Source organism: Ipomoea triloba, chromosome 6 (genome assembly GCF_003576645.1).
Source record: "Ipomoea triloba cultivar NCNSP0323 chromosome 6, ASM357664v1".
Taxonomy (NCBI): Eukaryota; Viridiplantae; Streptophyta; class Magnoliopsida; order Solanales; family Convolvulaceae; genus Ipomoea; species Ipomoea triloba.
The window spans coordinates 24653151-24670953 of NC_044921.1; the positions used below are offsets into that span (position 1 = coordinate 24653151).

A 17803-nucleotide genomic window follows, 5' to 3' on the forward strand; every position below is an offset into this window, starting at 1 on the left:
CTTACCGCTAACAATCTCTAGTGCTAGATCACCAAAGCTAAACACATCTCATTTAACTGAGAAGATCACATGTATTGCATACTAAGGAGATATATATCTACTACATTGTATGACCAACATTCAATGAGTAGATGCATTGAAAATTAACAACATATGCGAAAGATAGCTTAAAAAAGTGTTTAAGAGTGAACTGAGATATATTCTTACTGGTTTCTAGCAACTCATTTTGTGTTATCCCCTGTTGCATTTCCTACTACACTTCTAGTCAACTCAAAGTCAGATATTTTTAGGTTTAAGTTAATATCAAGCAAAACATTGCTACTCTTGAGGTCTCTATGGATAATTCTTAGTCGAGAATCTTGATAGAGATACAATAACCCTCGAGCAATTACATTGATTATGTTAAAGCATTTTAGCCAGTCAAGTAACTTTTTTTTCTTGATTGATCTGCCAAAGGCTTAAGTTAGTTTTGTTTCAATAATTTCTTATGATTTGTAAGCATCAACGGATCCAATCTAGGCTATCTTCTATTATCTAAGTTTTTTCCCATACTGAACTTAAATAAATCTAAATTATACATTCAACGAGGATTCAATGACGTAATTGTAACTTCATTTTGGGAACCTTTTGCATGTGTGCCTGAAGAATATTCATTGCCAAAAAAGAAGCCAGGCTCTTTAGGTTGAGGCAATGCAAAATCATTAACCAACATTTGAACTACAGAAGACATGTCTGGTCTATCCTCTGGAGATTGTTGCACGCATAGAAGGCCGACATGAATTGACCTTATAACTTGAACTACATCATATGAACCTGCTATATGCTCATCAACCAGTGCAATTGATTTTCCTTCTCTATAAAGCTTCCATGCCTATCCAATATTTAAAATCATACAAAGAAAAATGGAATATTCTAGACAAGAAAGAATGAATTAATGGAAACCTATAAATTGTAAAACTTACACGTTCGGGAAGAGCCACGTATTGATCTTCATTAATAAGCTCACTATTTCTCCTTCCACTGACTATCTCAAGTACAGAAATGCCAAAGCTAAACACATCCGATTTAACAGAAAAAATTCCATGCCCAGCATATTCAGGAGACATATACCCACTACATAGTATTGGAGATACAAAATGAGAAGATGACTTAGCTTGAAACAAGCATATGCAATAGATGCATGTGTATTAGAACATCATAAGATGAAATTCAAATACTTACCGTGTTCCAACAACTCGTTTTGTGTTATCTCCCATTGCATTTCCTAGTATACTCCTAGCCAAGCCAAAGTCTGATATCTTTGGGTTCAAATCAGCATCAAGCAAAACATTACTAGCTTTGAGATCTCTATGGATTATTCTTAGTCGAGAATCTTGATGGAGATATAATAACCCTCGCGCAACTCCATTAATTATATTGAAGCGTTTTGGCCAATCAAGCAACCTTTTCTTTGTTTGATCTGCCAAAGGATTAAGTTAGTTTCATTTCAATAATTTCCCTATGATTTGGATATAGATGACATGGTAAACATACCAAATATGAAGAAGTCCAAACTTTTGTTAGGCATGTATTCATAGATCAATATCTTTTCTTCGCCACTAATGCAGCACCCCAAAAGCTTGACAAGATTTCGATGCTGTAATTTAGCAATACAAATGACTTCATTCATGAATTCTTCAAGACCTTGAGTGGAATTCTTTGATAGTCTCTTTACAGCTATTTCTTCTCCCCCATCCAATGCACCCTAGACAATTAAAATAAATAAAATAAAAACATGTACATGCTGATCTAAGAAATTAAAGCTACATATAAATTTACCTTGTATACAGCTCCAAATCCACCATGGCCTAACTTGTTCATGTCTGAGAAGTTATTTGTAGCTCGTGATATTGTTGACCAATCGAAAAGTGGTAGCTCTAATTCTTGTATCAACTTCTGCTCTTTCCTTTTTGATTTGTAAAAATACAAGTAAAGAGACACTCCAGCAAGAACTATTACAACCAACATCGACAAACAAAGCACAAGAATTTTTATTTTCCTCCCCAATGAACTTGAACGATGTAGTTCTGGTGTTAACCCTGTAGTTCCAAAAAAAACTTTCTTATTTACACTTTATTATGAGGCTTTCAAAGTGAGTATAAACACATTTATTATACCTGGTATTTCGGTAGCAGCCAATCTGATGTATATGTCTTGTCCATCCGGTATTGTTCTAATATCAACTAAATCATCATACCAAATCAAACACCCACTTCCTCCATTTCTTATATTGAGAGTGGAATAAGCCATACAAGAGCAATTCCTCAAGCAAACTTGTTCACACTCTTGAAGGCTCATAGATTCATTACACCAAGAGTGCTTCGTATCTGGCAATTTGATACCAGAATATTTTAGGAATCCATCTGATGAGGATCCATTATTGTGGCAATTCAGGGGTTTTCTCCTATGGCATCCTAGTGACAAACTCTCTGTAGCGTTATTATTAGGCAAAAATTTGGGCAGACATCCACAAGTATGATAATCATTTATGTTGCAGACACCATTTCTACCACATAAACCATATCTGCCACAAATATCTGCCTGTTCGCTAAGAAAACTCACCCATTGTTTGATGTCATCTTCCCATACCCATAATTTTACAATACCATTGCTTGTAACAAGAAATCTAAATAAACTCGAATAATTACTGGCTTTAGACAAAACATAAACCTCATTTTTATTTCTTACCAGTCCATAAGGGCCTACGATGGTGTTGCTCTGTTCTATTGGTGCTGCACTAAAGCGCAAACCATTCCATGGACCTGTGCTAAAAATCTCAGTTGTTCTGTTCCTGAGACTAAGTTGTGGATACCCAGTAGGATCCAGATGCAGTGTATATTGGCCTGAAGCTGGGTCATTTTCACTCTTCCAAGATGTAATAAAAATCTCATCACCAGTCTGTAAATTCCACCCTATCTTCATTCCAGATAACCAATGATCAGTTGGATGATCAAAACTTTGCCAGACAAAATTCTGCAGCTTTTCATCATCTGCATCTCTAACCACAAGGTTCCCAGTATCCAACAACTCTGCAACAGGATTTTTCACCAATCTTGACTTGTTGGGAGACCAAACAGCCTCATCGTTGTCTCTGACAAGTGCAAGTTGGCCTCCTATGGTGATCTTCAAGACGGCTGAAGAGGTGTCAGCAAGTGGAGCATCTCTGTTTGCAACCCAAACCACTGTCTGAACTGGATATTGTCCGTACCATATACCTATGTAACGGTTTGTGGAATTGGTGGGGCTAAAGAATCCCATTACAAAGCTTCCACCCTCTGAAACAATGGTGTCCCCATCTCTAAGGAATTGGGTTTTCGTAATTAAATCCTTTCCCAAGCAAATATTTGGAAGTGAAAGCAAGAAAGCCAAAAGCAAAATGAGCAAAAGAGCTTCCATGGCTACTGAAAGAGTGAGTGGTAGAGAAATTTCTACAGTACAGTAGCCTAAAATGAAGATCAGACAACCAAGACTGTGGGTGAATGCCGTTCATCCCCATGAATTAGCTAGCTAGAGCTGTGAAGCTGTCAATTCACCCATTTATATCTTTGAGTCATTGTATGTTGACCAATTAAAACTATAAAATAAATCAATTCATGACACTCTCCTATTAATTATTTACACTCTGTTAGTTAGTAGTTACAAGTATACATACCTCTACCAATATTCAAAGTCTATTGTTTGAAAACATCTTTTGATTCTATAATTAATCAATAGTTCTTTTCTTCCCAATAAATAGTCAAATAAGCCCCTCTAACTTTACCCAAAAGTACAATTAAGACCTCAAACATTAAAAAGTTCAATTAAATCGGTTGATCATCTGAAATTACCGGTCATTAAGTTTCCGGTCAATATTCCGGCGGAACTAGGGTTTCAGCAGTGGCTGTCGAAGAGGATTCTGACTAACTGGGCGTGTAGCCGCGGTCAAGCCGAGTGCAGAACCGCCTTCAATTTCATTTTTAGCCCCCTCAGTACGCCTGGAGGTCGCCGGCTGCGCACTGGGTTCCGAAAATTCCAAAAGTCGCCGATCAGAGATCAGGCTAGGGCCAGACATTCGTGACTCCGCCACAACACCATCCACGCCAGTCGAACTACGATCGGACGTCTGGACCCCCGTCAAACCCGCCGTCGACGAATCTGGGAACGTTTGTGAGAGTTCTCCAAAATCAACCGATCGCTGGTTTGTTGAGGGCGATCAGGTTGCAGAGGCTGGACGAAGGCCAGGGAGGGCCTTGGCAGAGGATCGTCGGCCGCTAAGCACGAAATCGCCTCCGGTGAGAACTTGAAGCCGTCGCAACGAAGTTCTTCCAGAAGCCTTCGAATCTTCTGTAGGTCAGCCGCAATAGGATCTGGTGGCCGACCACCCATCATCGTGGGGAAGGCGACCGGCAATGGAGAAGAACGAACGGCGAATGTGAGAGTCATCTTTCCGGCGAAGGTGGCCGTAAGTGGGAGGTGAATTACCGGTAATTTATTTGATCTATTTTGACATTCAACATTTTTAATTTTGAGGGTTCAATTGTATTTTGGGTAAAGTTACCATTTTCCAAACTTAAAATAATATTTTACTTTACATAAAATTTAATTACTTGCTACTATATAAATTTTAAACAAATTCAATGTTATTATACATTACAATGAGGTAAACTAGTTTAGATTATCCATAGTTAATCGACTCAAACTATACAATGAAGTAAACTAATTTAGATTATCCATAGTTAATCGGCTCAAACTAAAAAGAATAATAAGTCGCTACTGCTGAAAATTAAACTTATAATATTCTGATTACCAAGTCAATAGTCTAACTAGCTAGGCTAAATTGTCCCATTTTGAGAACTTATTGAATGTGTGCCCTATTCCTTGCCTACAAAGAAGGTAGGCTCCTTAGCTTGTGGAGATGCTACATAATATGATGATATGAATCAACTATTCTAGGGGGAATGGGTGATACCAAATGTAAAGATGACATTATGAAACAACATATGGGATAAAATATAAATGTGTAGTTGAAGATCTTATGATGAAATTTAAATTCTGACCCAATTTAAAGAATCTAAGTTATGCATTAATCAACGAGAATCTAGTGACAACATTGAAATTTCATTGACGGAAGTTGTTGCATGTTTGCCTGAAAAACTTTCTGAGGTAACGGCAATCCTCCTGCCAATAAAGAAGCCAGACTCTTTAGGTTTAGGCAACACAAACCAATATTTGAATAACAAAAGACATGTTTGGTCTATCTTTTGAAAATTGTTGTACGCATAAAATGCCTACATGAATTGATTTTAGGACTTGAGCTACATCATATGGATAAGGTATATGCTCTTCAACTAGTGTGAGTGATTCACTGATTCTCCTTTTTTTATAAAGCTTCTATGCCTGTATAATATATATTTAACATTGTAGAGAGAAATGATGAACACCTTTACTGACATGAATGAATAAATTAATGAAATCATCTAAAAAATCTTACATGTCCAGGAAGTGTCTCGTATTGAACTTCATTTGAAAATTCGCTATTTCTCCTGTTGCTAATGCTCTCTAGTGTACTAAAACACCAAAGCTAAACACATCTTATTTAACTGAGAAGATTCCATTTGTTGCATATTCCGGAGATATATACCCACTGCATTGTATGGCTAACACGCAATGGGTAGATGCATTGAAAATATAATTAAGAACAAATATATGCAAAAGTGTTTAAGAGGAAATTGTGATATATTCTTAGTTCTTAGTGAGTTCTAGCAACTCGTTTTGTATTATCCCCAGTTGCATTTCCTACTAAACTTCTAGCCAAATCAAAATCGAATATTTTTTAGTTTAAGTCAATACTAAGCAAAACATTGCTACTCTTGAGGTCTCTATGGATAATTCTTAGTCGAGAATCTTGACCTTCGAGCAATTCCATTGATTACATTACAGCTAGCATTTTAGCCAGTCAAGTAACCTCTTTCTTGTTTGATTTGCCAAAGGATTAAGTTAGTGTTGTTTCAATAATTTCTTAAGATTTGGATATAGATAACAAGCTAAGGTAACCATACCAAATATGAAGGAGTCTAAACTTTATTTAGGCATGTGTTCATAGATCAACAACTTTTCTTTCCCGCTAATACAATACCCCAAAAGCTTGACAAGATTTCAGTGTTGTAGCTTGGCAATACAACTGACTTCATTCTTGAATTCGTCAAGTCCTTGAGTGGAATTCTTTGATAGCCTCCAAAATTTGTAAGCATCAGTGGATCTAATATAGGATATCTTTTACTAAATATCTAAGTTTTTCTCATATTGAACTTAAATAAATATAAATTATACATTCAACGGGGATTCAATGTCGTAATTGAAACTTCATTTTGGGAACCTTTTGCATGTGTGCCTGAAGAATATTCCTTGCCAAAAAAGAAGCCAGGCTCTTTAGCGTGAGGCAATGCAAAATCATTAACCAACATCTGAACTACAAACGACATGTTTGGTCTATCCTCTGGAGATTGTTGCACACATAGAAGGCCGACATGAATTGACCTTAGAACTTGAACTACATCATATGAACCAACTATATGCTCATCAACCAGCGCAATTGATTTTCCTTCTTTATAAAGCTTCCATGCCTGTATAATATTTAAAATCGTACAAAGACAAATGGAATATCCTAGACAAGAAATAATGAATTAATGGAAACATATAAATTGGACACTTACATGTTCGGGAAGAGCCACGTATTGATCTTCATTGATAAACTCATTATTTCTCCTACCACTGATTATCTCAAGTACTGAAATGCCAAAGCTAAAGACATCCGATTTAACGGAAAAGATTCCATGCCCGGCATATTCTGGAGACATATACCCACTACATAGCATTGACGATACAAAATGAGAATATGACATGAAACAAACATATGCAATAGATGCATGTGTTGTACAACATCTTAGGATGAAATTTAAATTCTTACCGTGTTCCAGCAACTCGTTTTGTGTTATCTCCAGTTGCATTTCCTAGTACACTCCTAGCCAAACCAAAGTCTGATATCTTTGGGTTCAAATCAGCATCAAGCAAAACATTACTAGTTTTGAGATCTCTATGGATTATTCTTAGTCGAGAATCTTGATGGAGATATAATAACCCTCGCGCAATTCCATTAATTATGTTGAAGCGTTTTGGCCAATCAAGGAACCTTTTCTTTGTTTGATCTGCCAAAGGTTTAAATTAGTTTTTTAATAATTTCCTATGATTTGGATACAGATAACAAGGTAAACATACCAAATATGAATAAGTCCAAACTTTTGTTAGGCATGTATTCATAGATCAACATCTTTTCTTCCCCGCTAATGCAGCACCCTAAAAGCTTGACTAGATTTCGATGTTGTAATTTGGCAACACAAATGACTTCATTCATGAATTCCTCAAGACCTTGTGTGGAATTCTTTGATAGCCTCTTCACAGCTATTTCTTCTCCCCCATCCAATGCACCCTATGCAATTAAAATAAATAAAATAAGATATTATGTACATGCCTATCTAAGAAATTAAAGTTGTAGTTGCATATAATTTTACCTTGTATACAGCTCCAAATCCACCTTGGCCTAACTTGTTCATCTCTGAGAAGTTATTTGTAGCTCTTGATATTGTGGACCAATCGAAAGCTGGTAGCTCTAATTCTTTGTTCAAATTTTGCTCTTTCCTTTTTGATTTGCAAAAATACAAGAAAAGAGACACCCCAGCAAGAACTATTACAACCGGCATCGAAAAACAAAGCACAAGAATTTTTATTTTCTTCCTCAATGAGCTTGAATGATGTGGTTCTGGTGTTAACCCTGTAGTTTCAAAAGAACTTTATTACTTACACTTTATGTCTTTATTATGAGGCTTTCAAAGTGAATATAAACACATTTATTATACCTGGTATTTCGGTGGCAGCCAGTCTGATGTATATGTCTTGCCCATCCGGTATTGTTCTCATATCAACTAAATCATCATACCAAATCAAACACCCACTTCCTCCATTGCTTATATTGAGAGTGGAATAAGCCATACAAGAACAATTCCTCAAGCAAACTCGTTCACACTCTTGAAGGCTCATAGATTCATTATACCAAGACTGCTTTGTATTTGGCAATTTGATATCAGAATATTTGAGGAATCCATCTGATGAGGATCCATTATTGTGGCAATTCAGAGATTTTCTCCTATGACATCCTACTGACAAACTCTCTGTAGCATTATTATTAAGCAAAAATTTGGCCAGACATCCACAAATATGATAATCATGTATGTTGCAGACACCATTTCCACCACATAAACCATATGTGTCACAAATATCTACCGGTTCGGTAAGAAAACTCGCCCATTGTTTGATGTCATCTTCCCATACCCATAATTTTACAATACCATTGCTTGTAACAGATAATCTAAATAAACCCGAATAATTACAGCTGGTATTATAGAAAACATAAACCTCGTTTTTATTTCTTACCAGTCCATAAGGGCCAACGTTGGTGTATTTCTGTTTTACTGGTTCTACACTATAGTGCAAACCATTCCACGGACCTGAGCTAAAAATCTCAGTTGTTCTGTTCTTGAGAATAACTTGTGGATATCCAGTAGGATCCAGGTGCAGTGTATATTGGCCTGAAGCTGGGTCATTTTCACCCTTCCAAGCTGTAATAAAAACCTCATGACCAGTCTGTAAATTCCACCCAACCTTCATTCCGGGTAACCAATGATCAGTTGGATAATCAAAACTTTGCCAGAGAAAATTCTGCAGCTTTTCATCATCTGCATCTCTAACCACAAGGTTCCCAGAATCCAACAACTCTGCAACAGGATTTGGCACCGATCTTGATGTGTTGGCAGACCAAACAGGCTGACCCTTGTCTCCAACAAGTGCAAGTTGGCCTCCCATGGTGATCTTTAAGACAGCCGAAGATGTTTCAGCAAGTGGATCATCTCTGTTTGCAACCCAAACCACTGTCTTAACTGGATCTTTTCTGTACCATATACCTATGTAATGGTTTAAGGAATTGGTGGGGCTAAAGAATCCCATTACAAAGGTTCCACCCTCTGAAACAATGGTGTCCCCATCTCTAAGGAATTGGGTTTTAGTAATTAAATCCTTTCCCAAGCAAATATTTGGTATTGAAAGTAAGAAAGCCAAAAGCAAAATGAGCGAAAGAGGTTCCATGGCTACTGAAAGAGTGAGTTTTAAAGAAATTTCTATAGTTGCCTAAAATGAATATCACACAACCAAGACAACCAAGACAGTGGGTGAATGCCGTTCATCCCCATGAATTAGCTAGCTGTGAAGCTGTCAATTCACCCATTATATCTGAGTCATTGTAAGTTGACCCATTAAAACTATAAAATAATTCAATCCATGTCACTCTCCTATTAATTATTTACACTCTGTTAGTTGGTAGTTACAATTATACATACCTCTATCGATATTCAAAGTCTATTGTTTAAAATCATCTTTTAATTTGTTACTATAATTAATCAATAATTTATTTCTTTCCTGTAAATAGTCAAATAATCAAATCAATAGTTTGACCGCTCCCGCTAATAATTGAACTTATAACATTCTGGTTACCAAGTCAATAATTTGACTAACTAGGCTATGTTGTCTATTTTGGGAATTTTTTGAATGTGTCCCTTGTGGATATTCCTTGCCAACAAAGAAGGCAGGCTCCTTGGCTTGAGGAAATGCTACATCATATGAATCAACTATTCTAGAGGGAATGGGTTATACACTTATACCAAATGGGAAGATAGCATTATGAAACAAACATATGGAATGTGTAGTTATTGAAGATGTCAAGATGAAATTTAAATTCTGAGCCAATTTAAGGAATCTAAGTTATGCACTAATCAACGAGGATCTAGTGATGACATTGTGACTTCATTGAGGGAAGTTGTTGCATGTTTGCCTGAAGAACTCTCTGAGTTAAAAATAGCCCTTCTGCCAACAAAGAAGCCAGGCTCTTTAGGTTGAGGCAACACAGCGTTACTAACCAACATTTGAACAACAGCAGACATGTTTGGTCTATCTTCTGGAGATTGTTGCACACATAAAAGACCGACATGGATTGACCTTAGAACTTGAGCTACATCATATGAATACGATATATACTCATCAACTAGTGTGAGTGGTTCTCCTTCTTTATAAAGCTTCCATGCCTGTATAATATATATTTAACAATATTGTAGAGAGAAATGATAAATATTCCGCTGACATGAATGAGTAAATTAATGGGATCATCTAAAATAATGAAAATCTTACTTACATGCCCTGGAAGGTTCTCATATTGATATTTATTTGAATATTCGTTATTTCTCTTGCCATTAACTATCTCTAGTATTAAAACTCCAAAGCTGAACACATCTGATTTAATTGAGAAGATCCCATGTGTTGCATATTCAGGAGAGATATACCCACTACAATGTATGGCCAACACTCAATGAGTAGATGCATTGAAAATTAAGAACAAACATATGGAAAAAAAATGGCTTGAAAAAGTGTTTAAGATTAAATTGAGATTTCTTACTGGGTTCCAGCTACTTGTTTTGTGTTATCTCCAGTTGCATTTCCTACTAAACTCCTGGCCAAACCAAAATCGGATATTTTTGGGTTCAAGTCAACATCAAGCAAAATATTACTACTTTTGAGGTCTCTATGAATAATTCTTAGTCGAGAATCTTGATGGAGATATAATAACCCTCGGGCAATTCCATTAATTATGTTGAAGCGTTTTGGCCAATCAAGTAACTTTTTCCTTGTTTGATCTACAAAAGGTTTTAGTTAGTTCTTTCCAAAAAAATCATATATATGATTTGATTATATATGAAAAGATAATCATACCAAATATGAAGAAGTCCAAACTTTTGTTAGGCATGTATTCATAGATCAACATCTTTTCTTCCCCACTAATGCACGATCCCAGAAGTTTCACAAGATTACGATGTTGTAATTTGGCTATACATATGACTTCATTTTTGAATTCCGGTAGTCCTTGTGCAGAGTTCTGTGATAGCCTCTTCACAGCTATTTCTTCTCCCCCATCCAAAGTGCCCTAGGATTTAAAATCAAGACTAAAGATTCTACACATGTCCATCCAATTAAGTAAACTATATATATATATACTTTACCTTGTACACTATTCCAAAACCACCTTGGCCCAACTTGTTTTTTTGTGAGAAGTTATTTGTAGCTCTTGATATTGTTGACCAGTCAAATATTGGTAGCTCTATAGAATCCTTCAACTTTTGTTCTGTGTTTTTTGTTTTGCAAAAATACCAGAAAAGCACCACCCCTGCAAGAACAATTACAACCGGCAGCGACAAACAAAGCACAAGAACTTTTATTTTCCTCCCCAATGGGCTTGAATGATTTGGTTCTGCTTGTGACCCTGTAGTTCCAAAAGACTTTATTATGAGACCGTCAAAGTGACTATAAAGTATAAACACATTAATTATACCTGGTATTTCTGTAGCAGCCAGTCTGATGTAAATGTCTTGCCCGTCTTGTATTGTTCGCATATCAACCAAATCACCATACCAAATCAAACACCCACTTCCTCCATTGGTTATATTGAGAGTGGAATAAGCCATACAAGAGCAATTCCTCAAGCAAACTTGTTCACACTCTTGAAGGCTCATAGATTCATTATACCAAGAGTGCTTTGAATCTGGCAGTTTGATATCAGAATATTTGAGGAATCCATCTGATGAAGATCCATTATTGTGGCAAATCAGGGGTGTTCTCCTATGGCATCCTTGTGACAAGCTTTCTGTTGCATTATTATTAGGCAAAAACTTGTCTAAACATCCACAACTACGATAATCCTGTATGTTGCAGACGCCATTTTTACCACATAAACCATATGTGCCACAAGTATCTGACGGTTCGGTATGAAAACTCACCCATTGTTTGATCTGATCATCCCATGTCCAAGATTTTAGAACACCATTGCTGGTAACAAGAAATCTACTTGAACCAAACTCATTACTGATATTATACCAATAATAAACCTCCTTTTTGTTTATAACCAGTCCATGTGGGGCAAGATTGGTGCTCCTCTGTTCTGATGTTACACTAAAGCGCAAACCATTCCATGGACCTGAGCTAAAAATCTCAGTTGTTCCATTCTTGAGAATAAACTGTGGATATCCAGTAGGATCCAGGTGCAGTGTATATTGGCCTGAAGCTGGGTCATTTTCACTCTTCCAAGCTGTTAAAAAAACCTCATGCCCAGTCTGTAAATTCCGCCCAACTTTCATTCCGGTTAAAAAATTGTCAGTTGGATGATCAAAACTTTGCCAGAGAAAATTCTCCGGGTTTTCATCATCTGCATCTCTCACCACCAGGTTCCCTGAATCCAGCAACTCTGCAACCGGATTTTGCACCGATCTTGATGTGTTCGCAGACCAAACAGGGTGACCCTTGTCTCCAAGAAGTGAAAGTTGGCCTCTCAGGGTGATCTTCAAGACAGCCGAAGATGTGTCAGCAAGTGGAGCATCTCTGTTTGCAACCCAAACCACTGTCTTACCTGGATCTTGTTTGTACCATATACCTATGTAACGGTTTAAGGAATTGGTGGGGCTAAAGAATCCCATTACGAAGGTTCCACCCTCTGTAATGATGGTGTCTCCATCTCTAAGGAATTGGGTTTTAGTAATTAAATCCTTTCCCAAGCAAATATTTGGTATTGAAAGTAAGAAAGCCAAAAGCAAAAGAGCTCCCATGGCTACTGAAAGAGGTAGTGCTATAGAAATCTCTACAGTAGCCTAAAATGAAGATCAGACAACCAAGATTGCGTGTAAATGCAGGGACCTTTCCGTCCAAATAACGTGTCTTGACTTCACTTCTGTAATTTCCATGTCCTATAGAAAATTCAATTTCTCAATTCTTTGTTTTTAGTATGAAATGGAATAAATATTTACATCAAACTTGGAAGGACAAAAATTCCCTTTTAATTATTTCAGATAGCCTTGACATTCCCGTGATACTTGATCAGAAAATTGCTCGGTATGACTCATTGTGAAAAAAATTACATAGTCATGTACTTAATTAGAAAATGTTAATAGTCAAGAACAAATATGATTCAAGTACAATAGTCAGAAGACCAAAAGTGAAAATTTATCTTAGTTAGGAAAATTTGTTCTTTGAAATTTTTTTTCCATCCAACCTAATACTATTTTGAGTATTTTCTCTTGCCAATAAGTCTGGAAAGGAATATCAAAGTCTACTTTGGCATGCTGTAGACAAAAGTGTTGCAATCTTATGATTCTAATGATCACACTTGCATTCTTGGTCTGACTTCATCGCCTATTGACTTTGTCTTAAGTGCTTTTAATAACCACGACCCTTAGCTTTGTGAAATTAATATAGATTCTCAGAGTGGAGAAAACCACAGGGAAACAAGAATCAATACTTCAAAATATACACTTTCCTACAAGTTTTTAATCATGTATAAGTAACTTGGGTTTTAGGAAAAAAAATTCTGAGATACAAGAAGTTAACAAATTACTGAAGTCGCAAAAATTGAACATTTGATATGTTTTACAACTTTAAGTTTTTGTCATATGAGTACAATATGGGTGATACCAAATGGGAAGATGACGTTATGCAATAAATGTGTAGTAGATCTTAAGATGAAATTCAAATTCTTGGCCGTTTCAAGGAATCTAAGTTGTACATTAATCAACGAGGATCCAGTGATGACATTGTGACTTCATTGAGGGAAGTTGTTGCATGTTTGCCTAAATCAGCCCTCCTGCCAACGAAGTAGCCAGGCTCTTTAGGTTCTTTAGGTTGAGGCAACACAGCATCATTAACCAGCATTTGAACAACAAAAGACATGTTTGGTCTATCTTCTGGAGATTGTTGCACACATAAAAGACCGATATGGATTGACCTTAGAACTTGAGCTACATCAACAGAATCAGATATACGCTCATCAACTAGTGTGAGTGGCTCTCCTTCTTTATAAAGCTTCCATGCCTGTATATTATATATTTAACATTGTAGAGAAAAATGTTATCGATGAATATTTTGTTGGCATGAATGAATAAATTAATGGAATTATCTAAATAGAACTCTTACATGGCCAGAAAGGGTTTCGTATCGGTCTTCATTAGAAAATTCACTATTTTTCCTGCCACTGACTATTTCTAGTATTAAAACACCAAAGCTAAACACATCTGATTTAACTGAGAAGATCCCATGTGTTGCGTATTCTGGAGATATATACCCACTACATTGTTTGACCAACACTCATGAGTAGATGCATGAAAATTAAGAACAAACATATGCAAAGTGTTTGAGGTTAAATTGAAATTCTTACTGGGTTCCAGCAAGCCGTTTTGTGTTATCCGTTGTAGCATTTCCTACTAAACTCCTAGCCAACCCAAAGTCTGATATTTTTGGGTTTAAGTCAATATCAAGCAAAACATTGCTACTCTTGAGGTCCCTATGAATAATTCTTAGCCGAGAATCTTGATGGAGATATAGTAACCCACGAGCAATTCCATTGATTATGTTGAAGCGTTTTAGCCAGCCAAGCAACTTTTTCCCTGTTTGATCTGTCAAAGGTTTAAGTTAGTTCTGTTACAATAATTTCCTATGATATGAAATGAATATAGATGACAAGATAACCATACATACCAAATATAAAAAAGTCCAAACTTTTGTTTGGCATGTATTCATAGATCAACATATTTTCTTCACCATTAATGCAACACCCCAAAAGCTTGACAAGATTTCGATGTTGTAATTTGGCAATACAAATAACTTCATTCTTGAATTCCTCAAGTCCTTGCATGGAATTCTTTGATAGCCTTTTCACAGCTATTTCTTCTCCCCCATCAAGAACACCCTAGGCAGTTAAAATAAATAAAATAAGATTCGGTACATACCTATACAAGAAAACATACTGCATATACTTTTACCTTGTACACTGCTCCAAATCCACCCTGACCTAGCATATTCTCCTCTGAGAAGTTATTTGTAGCTTTTGATATTGTTGACCAAGCGAATATAGGTAGCTCTAATTCATTCTCCAACTTTTGTTCTCTCTTTCTAGTTCTGCAAAAATACCAGACAAACGACACACCTGCAAGAACTGTTACAGCCGGCAGCAACAAACAAAGGACAAGGAGCCGTGTTTTTCTCCCCATTGAGCTTGAATGATTTGGTTCTGCTTTTAACCCTGTATTTCCAAAACACTTTTCTCATTTCAACTTCATTACGAGGTTGTATGTCAAAGTGACTATAAACACATTAATTGTACCTGGTATTTCGATAGCAGCCAATCTGATGAATATGTCTTGCCCAAACTGTATTGTTCTCATATCAACCAAATCACCATGCCAAATCAAACACCCACTTCCTCCATTGGTTATATTGAGAGTGGAATAAGCCATACAAGAGCAATTCCTTAAGCAAACTTGTTCACACTCTTGAAGGCTCATAGATTCATTATACCAAGAGTTCTTTGTATCTGGCAATTTGATATCAGAATATTTGAGGAATCCATCTGATGAAGATCCGTTATTGTGGCAATTCAGGGGTTTTCTCCTATGGCATCCTCGTGACAAACTCTCTGTTGCATTATCATTAGGCAAAAACTTGTCTAAACATCCACAACTACGAAATTCCTGTATGTTGCAGACACCATTTCTACCACATAAATCATAATTGCCACAAGTATCTGACGGTTGTCTACGATAATTCATCCATTGTTTGATCTGATCTTCCCATACCATTGATTTAAAAAGACCATCGCTCGTAACAACAAATCTAACTAAGCCCAAATCCTTATTGAGACTATACCAATAATAAACCTCCTTTTTATTTATTACCAGTCCATGTGGGCCAATGATGCTTCTGTTCTGTTTTACTGATGTTACACTAAAGTGCACACCATTCCATGGACCTGTGCTAGAAATCACAGTTGTTCCATTCTTGACAATAAGTTGTGGATATCCAGTAGGATCCAGGTGCAGTGTATATTGGCCTGAAGCAGGGTCATTTTCACTCTTCCAAGCTGTTAAAAAAACCTCATGCCCTGTCTGCAAATTCCACCCAACCTTCATTCCGGGTAAAAAATTGTCAGTTGGATAATCAAAACTTTGCCAGAGAAAATTCTCCGGGTTTTCATCATCTGCATCTCTCACCACCAGGTTCCCTGAATCCAACAACTCTGCAACCTGATTTTGCACCCATCTTGATGTGTTGGCAGACCAAACAGCCTGACCCTTGTCTCCAAGAAGTGCAAGTTGGCCTCCCAGGGTGATCTTCAAGACTGCTGAAGATGTGTCAGCAAGTGGAGCATCTCTGTTTGCAACCCAAACCACTGTCTTAACTGGATCTTGTCTGTACCATATACCTATGTAACGGTTTAAGGAATTGGTGGGGTTAAAAAATCCCATTACAAAGGTTCCACCCTCTGAAACGATGGTGTCCCCATCTCTAAGGAATTGGGTTTTAGTAATTAAATCCTTTCCCAAGCAAATATTTGGTATTAATGAAAGTAAGAAAGCCAAAAGCAAAACGAGTAAAAGAGCTTCCATTGCATGACTACTGAAAGAGGTAGTGCTATAGAAATTTCTACAGTAGCTTAAAATGAACTAATGAAGATCATACAACCAAGATTGCGGGTAAATGCAGGTACCTTTCCGTCAAAATAGCGTGTCTTGACTTCACTCAAAGCTAATTACAAGCTCAATCAACACTTCGATATCGTTTGTCCATGATACATGTGCGCAACTTGACTTTGTGACCACAATGACAATGCTTTACTTGAATGCATTCACCAAATTCATAATAGCTTTGATGGCTAGAAGAAGAGAATGAAATTGACATTGGTGATTTTTTCAAATTCCCAGTACAATTTAAGCACTTTGGCTTGTGAATTTGGACAGCTTCGTTGGAATCGATTTTAGGGTATAGAATGTTAGGGTTAACGAGTGGAAGAGAAGGAAGGGAGAGGAAGAAAATAAAGGGGATGAAGCGAAGAAAATGAAATAAATATGTAAATTAAATTTGGAAGGACAAAATTCACTTTTAATTATTTCATATAGTCTTGACATTCCGGTGATACTTGATCAGAAAATTGCTGAGTATTACTCAATGTAAAAATAAAAAATAAAAAAATTATATAATCTTGTATTTAATTAGAAAATGTTAATAATCAAGTCCAAATGTAATTTAACTGCAATAATCAAAAGATCAAAAGTGAAAATCTATCTTACAAATTTTTGTTCTATGAAATTCATCTATTACTTGATTTTATCTTCTCATATCCATATGTGACACAATTTATTAACTACATTACATAATAATAACTGAAAACAACATAATATATTAATCATAGACACATAATCTTAATATTATTTTAAAATATTCACAATACAAGATAAGCTGGATACTAATCCATAATATAACAATTACTCGAACAAGAAAATGACTTTTCACGTGAGTTTAATAAGCATTAAAAACTGATGACTTTTTGGCGGACAAGTCAACTTTGGCAGATTGATTCGGATGACAACAAAGACAGGTTAGACTGCAGCCTAGCTATTGGTAAATGCAACAATCATTATTTCATAGAATATCGTCCGCACAGTTGCGTGAACCAGATACATTTTTAATATATTAAAAATATATTATTATTATTTGCATATATAAAATACATTACTTAAAGTATATTTTTTAGTACTGAAAATGTATTATTTTATATACTATCAAATAATGTATTTTTAATATATTAAAAATT

The 17803-nt window shown here is 36.2% G+C and overlaps 4 protein-coding genes across 4 annotated transcripts; all 4 read right to left on the reverse strand.

Moving 5' to 3' along the window:
- Positions 1–545: 545 nt before the first annotated feature.
- LOC116023716 lies at positions 546–9244 on the reverse strand. Its single transcript, XM_031264722.1, has 12 exons — positions 7932–9244; positions 7587–7846; positions 7294–7504; positions 6986–7223; positions 6732–6882; positions 6356–6641; positions 2157–3527; positions 1819–2078; positions 1534–1744; positions 1222–1459; positions 963–1113; positions 546–871 (listed from the first exon to the last, which is right to left on the reverse strand). The coding sequence occupies exons 1-12, from the start codon at positions 9211–9213 to the stop codon at positions 581–583; spliced, it is 4950 nt and encodes a 1649-aa protein (XP_031120582.1). The 5' UTR covers positions 9214–9244; the 3' UTR covers positions 546–580.
- On the reverse strand, positions 3600–4546 carry LOC116021780. Its single transcript, XM_031262256.1, has 2 exons — positions 4217–4546; positions 3600–4181 (listed from the first exon to the last, which is right to left on the reverse strand). The coding sequence occupies exons 1-2, from the start codon at positions 4459–4461 to the stop codon at positions 3902–3904; spliced, it is 525 nt and encodes a 174-aa protein (XP_031118116.1). The 5' UTR covers positions 4462–4546; the 3' UTR covers positions 3600–3901.
- A 447-nt stretch (positions 9245–9691) lies between the features above and the next one.
- LOC116023717 (G-type lectin S-receptor-like serine/threonine-protein kinase At4g27290) lies at positions 9692–12770 on the reverse strand. Its single transcript, XM_031264723.1, has 6 exons — positions 11504–12770; positions 11175–11434; positions 10888–11098; positions 10574–10811; positions 10313–10463; positions 9692–10205 (listed from the first exon to the last, which is right to left on the reverse strand). The coding sequence occupies exons 1-6, from the start codon at positions 12768–12770 to the stop codon at positions 9897–9899; spliced, it is 2436 nt and encodes an 811-aa protein (XP_031120583.1). The 3' UTR covers positions 9692–9896.
- Positions 12771–13534: 764 nt separating this feature from the next.
- LOC116021986 (G-type lectin S-receptor-like serine/threonine-protein kinase At4g27290) lies at positions 13535–17018 on the reverse strand. Its single transcript, XM_031262521.1, has 6 exons — positions 15317–17018; positions 14976–15235; positions 14692–14902; positions 14372–14609; positions 14131–14281; positions 13535–14028 (listed from the first exon to the last, which is right to left on the reverse strand). The coding sequence occupies exons 1-6, from the start codon at positions 16596–16598 to the stop codon at positions 13729–13731; spliced, it is 2442 nt and encodes an 813-aa protein (XP_031118381.1). The 5' UTR covers positions 16599–17018; the 3' UTR covers positions 13535–13728.
- Between the last annotated feature and the right edge of the window lie 785 nt (positions 17019–17803).

Bases quoted from the DNA above. Each gene is read 5' to 3' on its own strand.
- LOC116021986 (XM_031262521.1), bottom strand. From the start codon at position 16,598: ATGGAAGCTCTTTTACTCGTTTTGCTTTTGGCTTTCTTACTTTCATTA. The intron at 15,236-15,316 runs GTACAATTAATG...TTGGAAATACAG, and splicing joins GGCTGCTATCGAAATACCAG to GGTTAAAAGCAGAACCAAAT. The intron at 14,282-14,371 runs GTAAGAATTTCA...CAAACAATGTAG, and splicing joins AAACGGCTTGCTGGAACCCA to TGGGTATATATCTCCAGAAT.
- LOC116021780 (XM_031262256.1), bottom strand. From the start codon at position 4,461: ATGACTCTCACATTCGCCGTTCGTTCTTCTCCATTGCCGGTCGCCTTC. The intron at 4,182-4,216 runs CAGCGATCGGTT...ACTCTCACAAAC, and splicing joins CCTGATCGCCCTCAACAAAC to GTTCCCAGATTCGTCGACGG.
- LOC116023717 (XM_031264723.1), bottom strand. From the start codon at position 12,770: ATGGGAGCTCTTTTGCTTTTGGCTTTCTTACTTTCAATACCAAATATT. The intron at 11,099-11,174 runs GTAAAGTATATA...TTTAAATCCTAG, and splicing joins GTTTTGGAATAGTGTACAAG to GGCACTTTGGATGGGGGAGA. The intron at 10,206-10,312 runs GTAAGTAAGATT...TATATTATACAG, and splicing joins ATGAGAACCTTCCAGGGCAT to GCATGGAAGCTTTATAAAGA.
- LOC116023716 (XM_031264722.1), bottom strand. From the start codon at position 9,213: ATGGAACCTCTTTCGCTCATTTTGCTTTTGGCTTTCTTACTTTCAATA. The intron at 7,224-7,293 runs GTATGTTTACCT...AACCTTTGGCAG, and splicing joins TTTGGACTTATTCATATTTG to ATCAAACAAAGAAAAGGTTC. The intron at 2,079-2,156 runs GTATAATAAATG...TTGGAACTACAG, and splicing joins GGCTGCTACCGAAATACCAG to GGTTAACACCAGAACTACAT.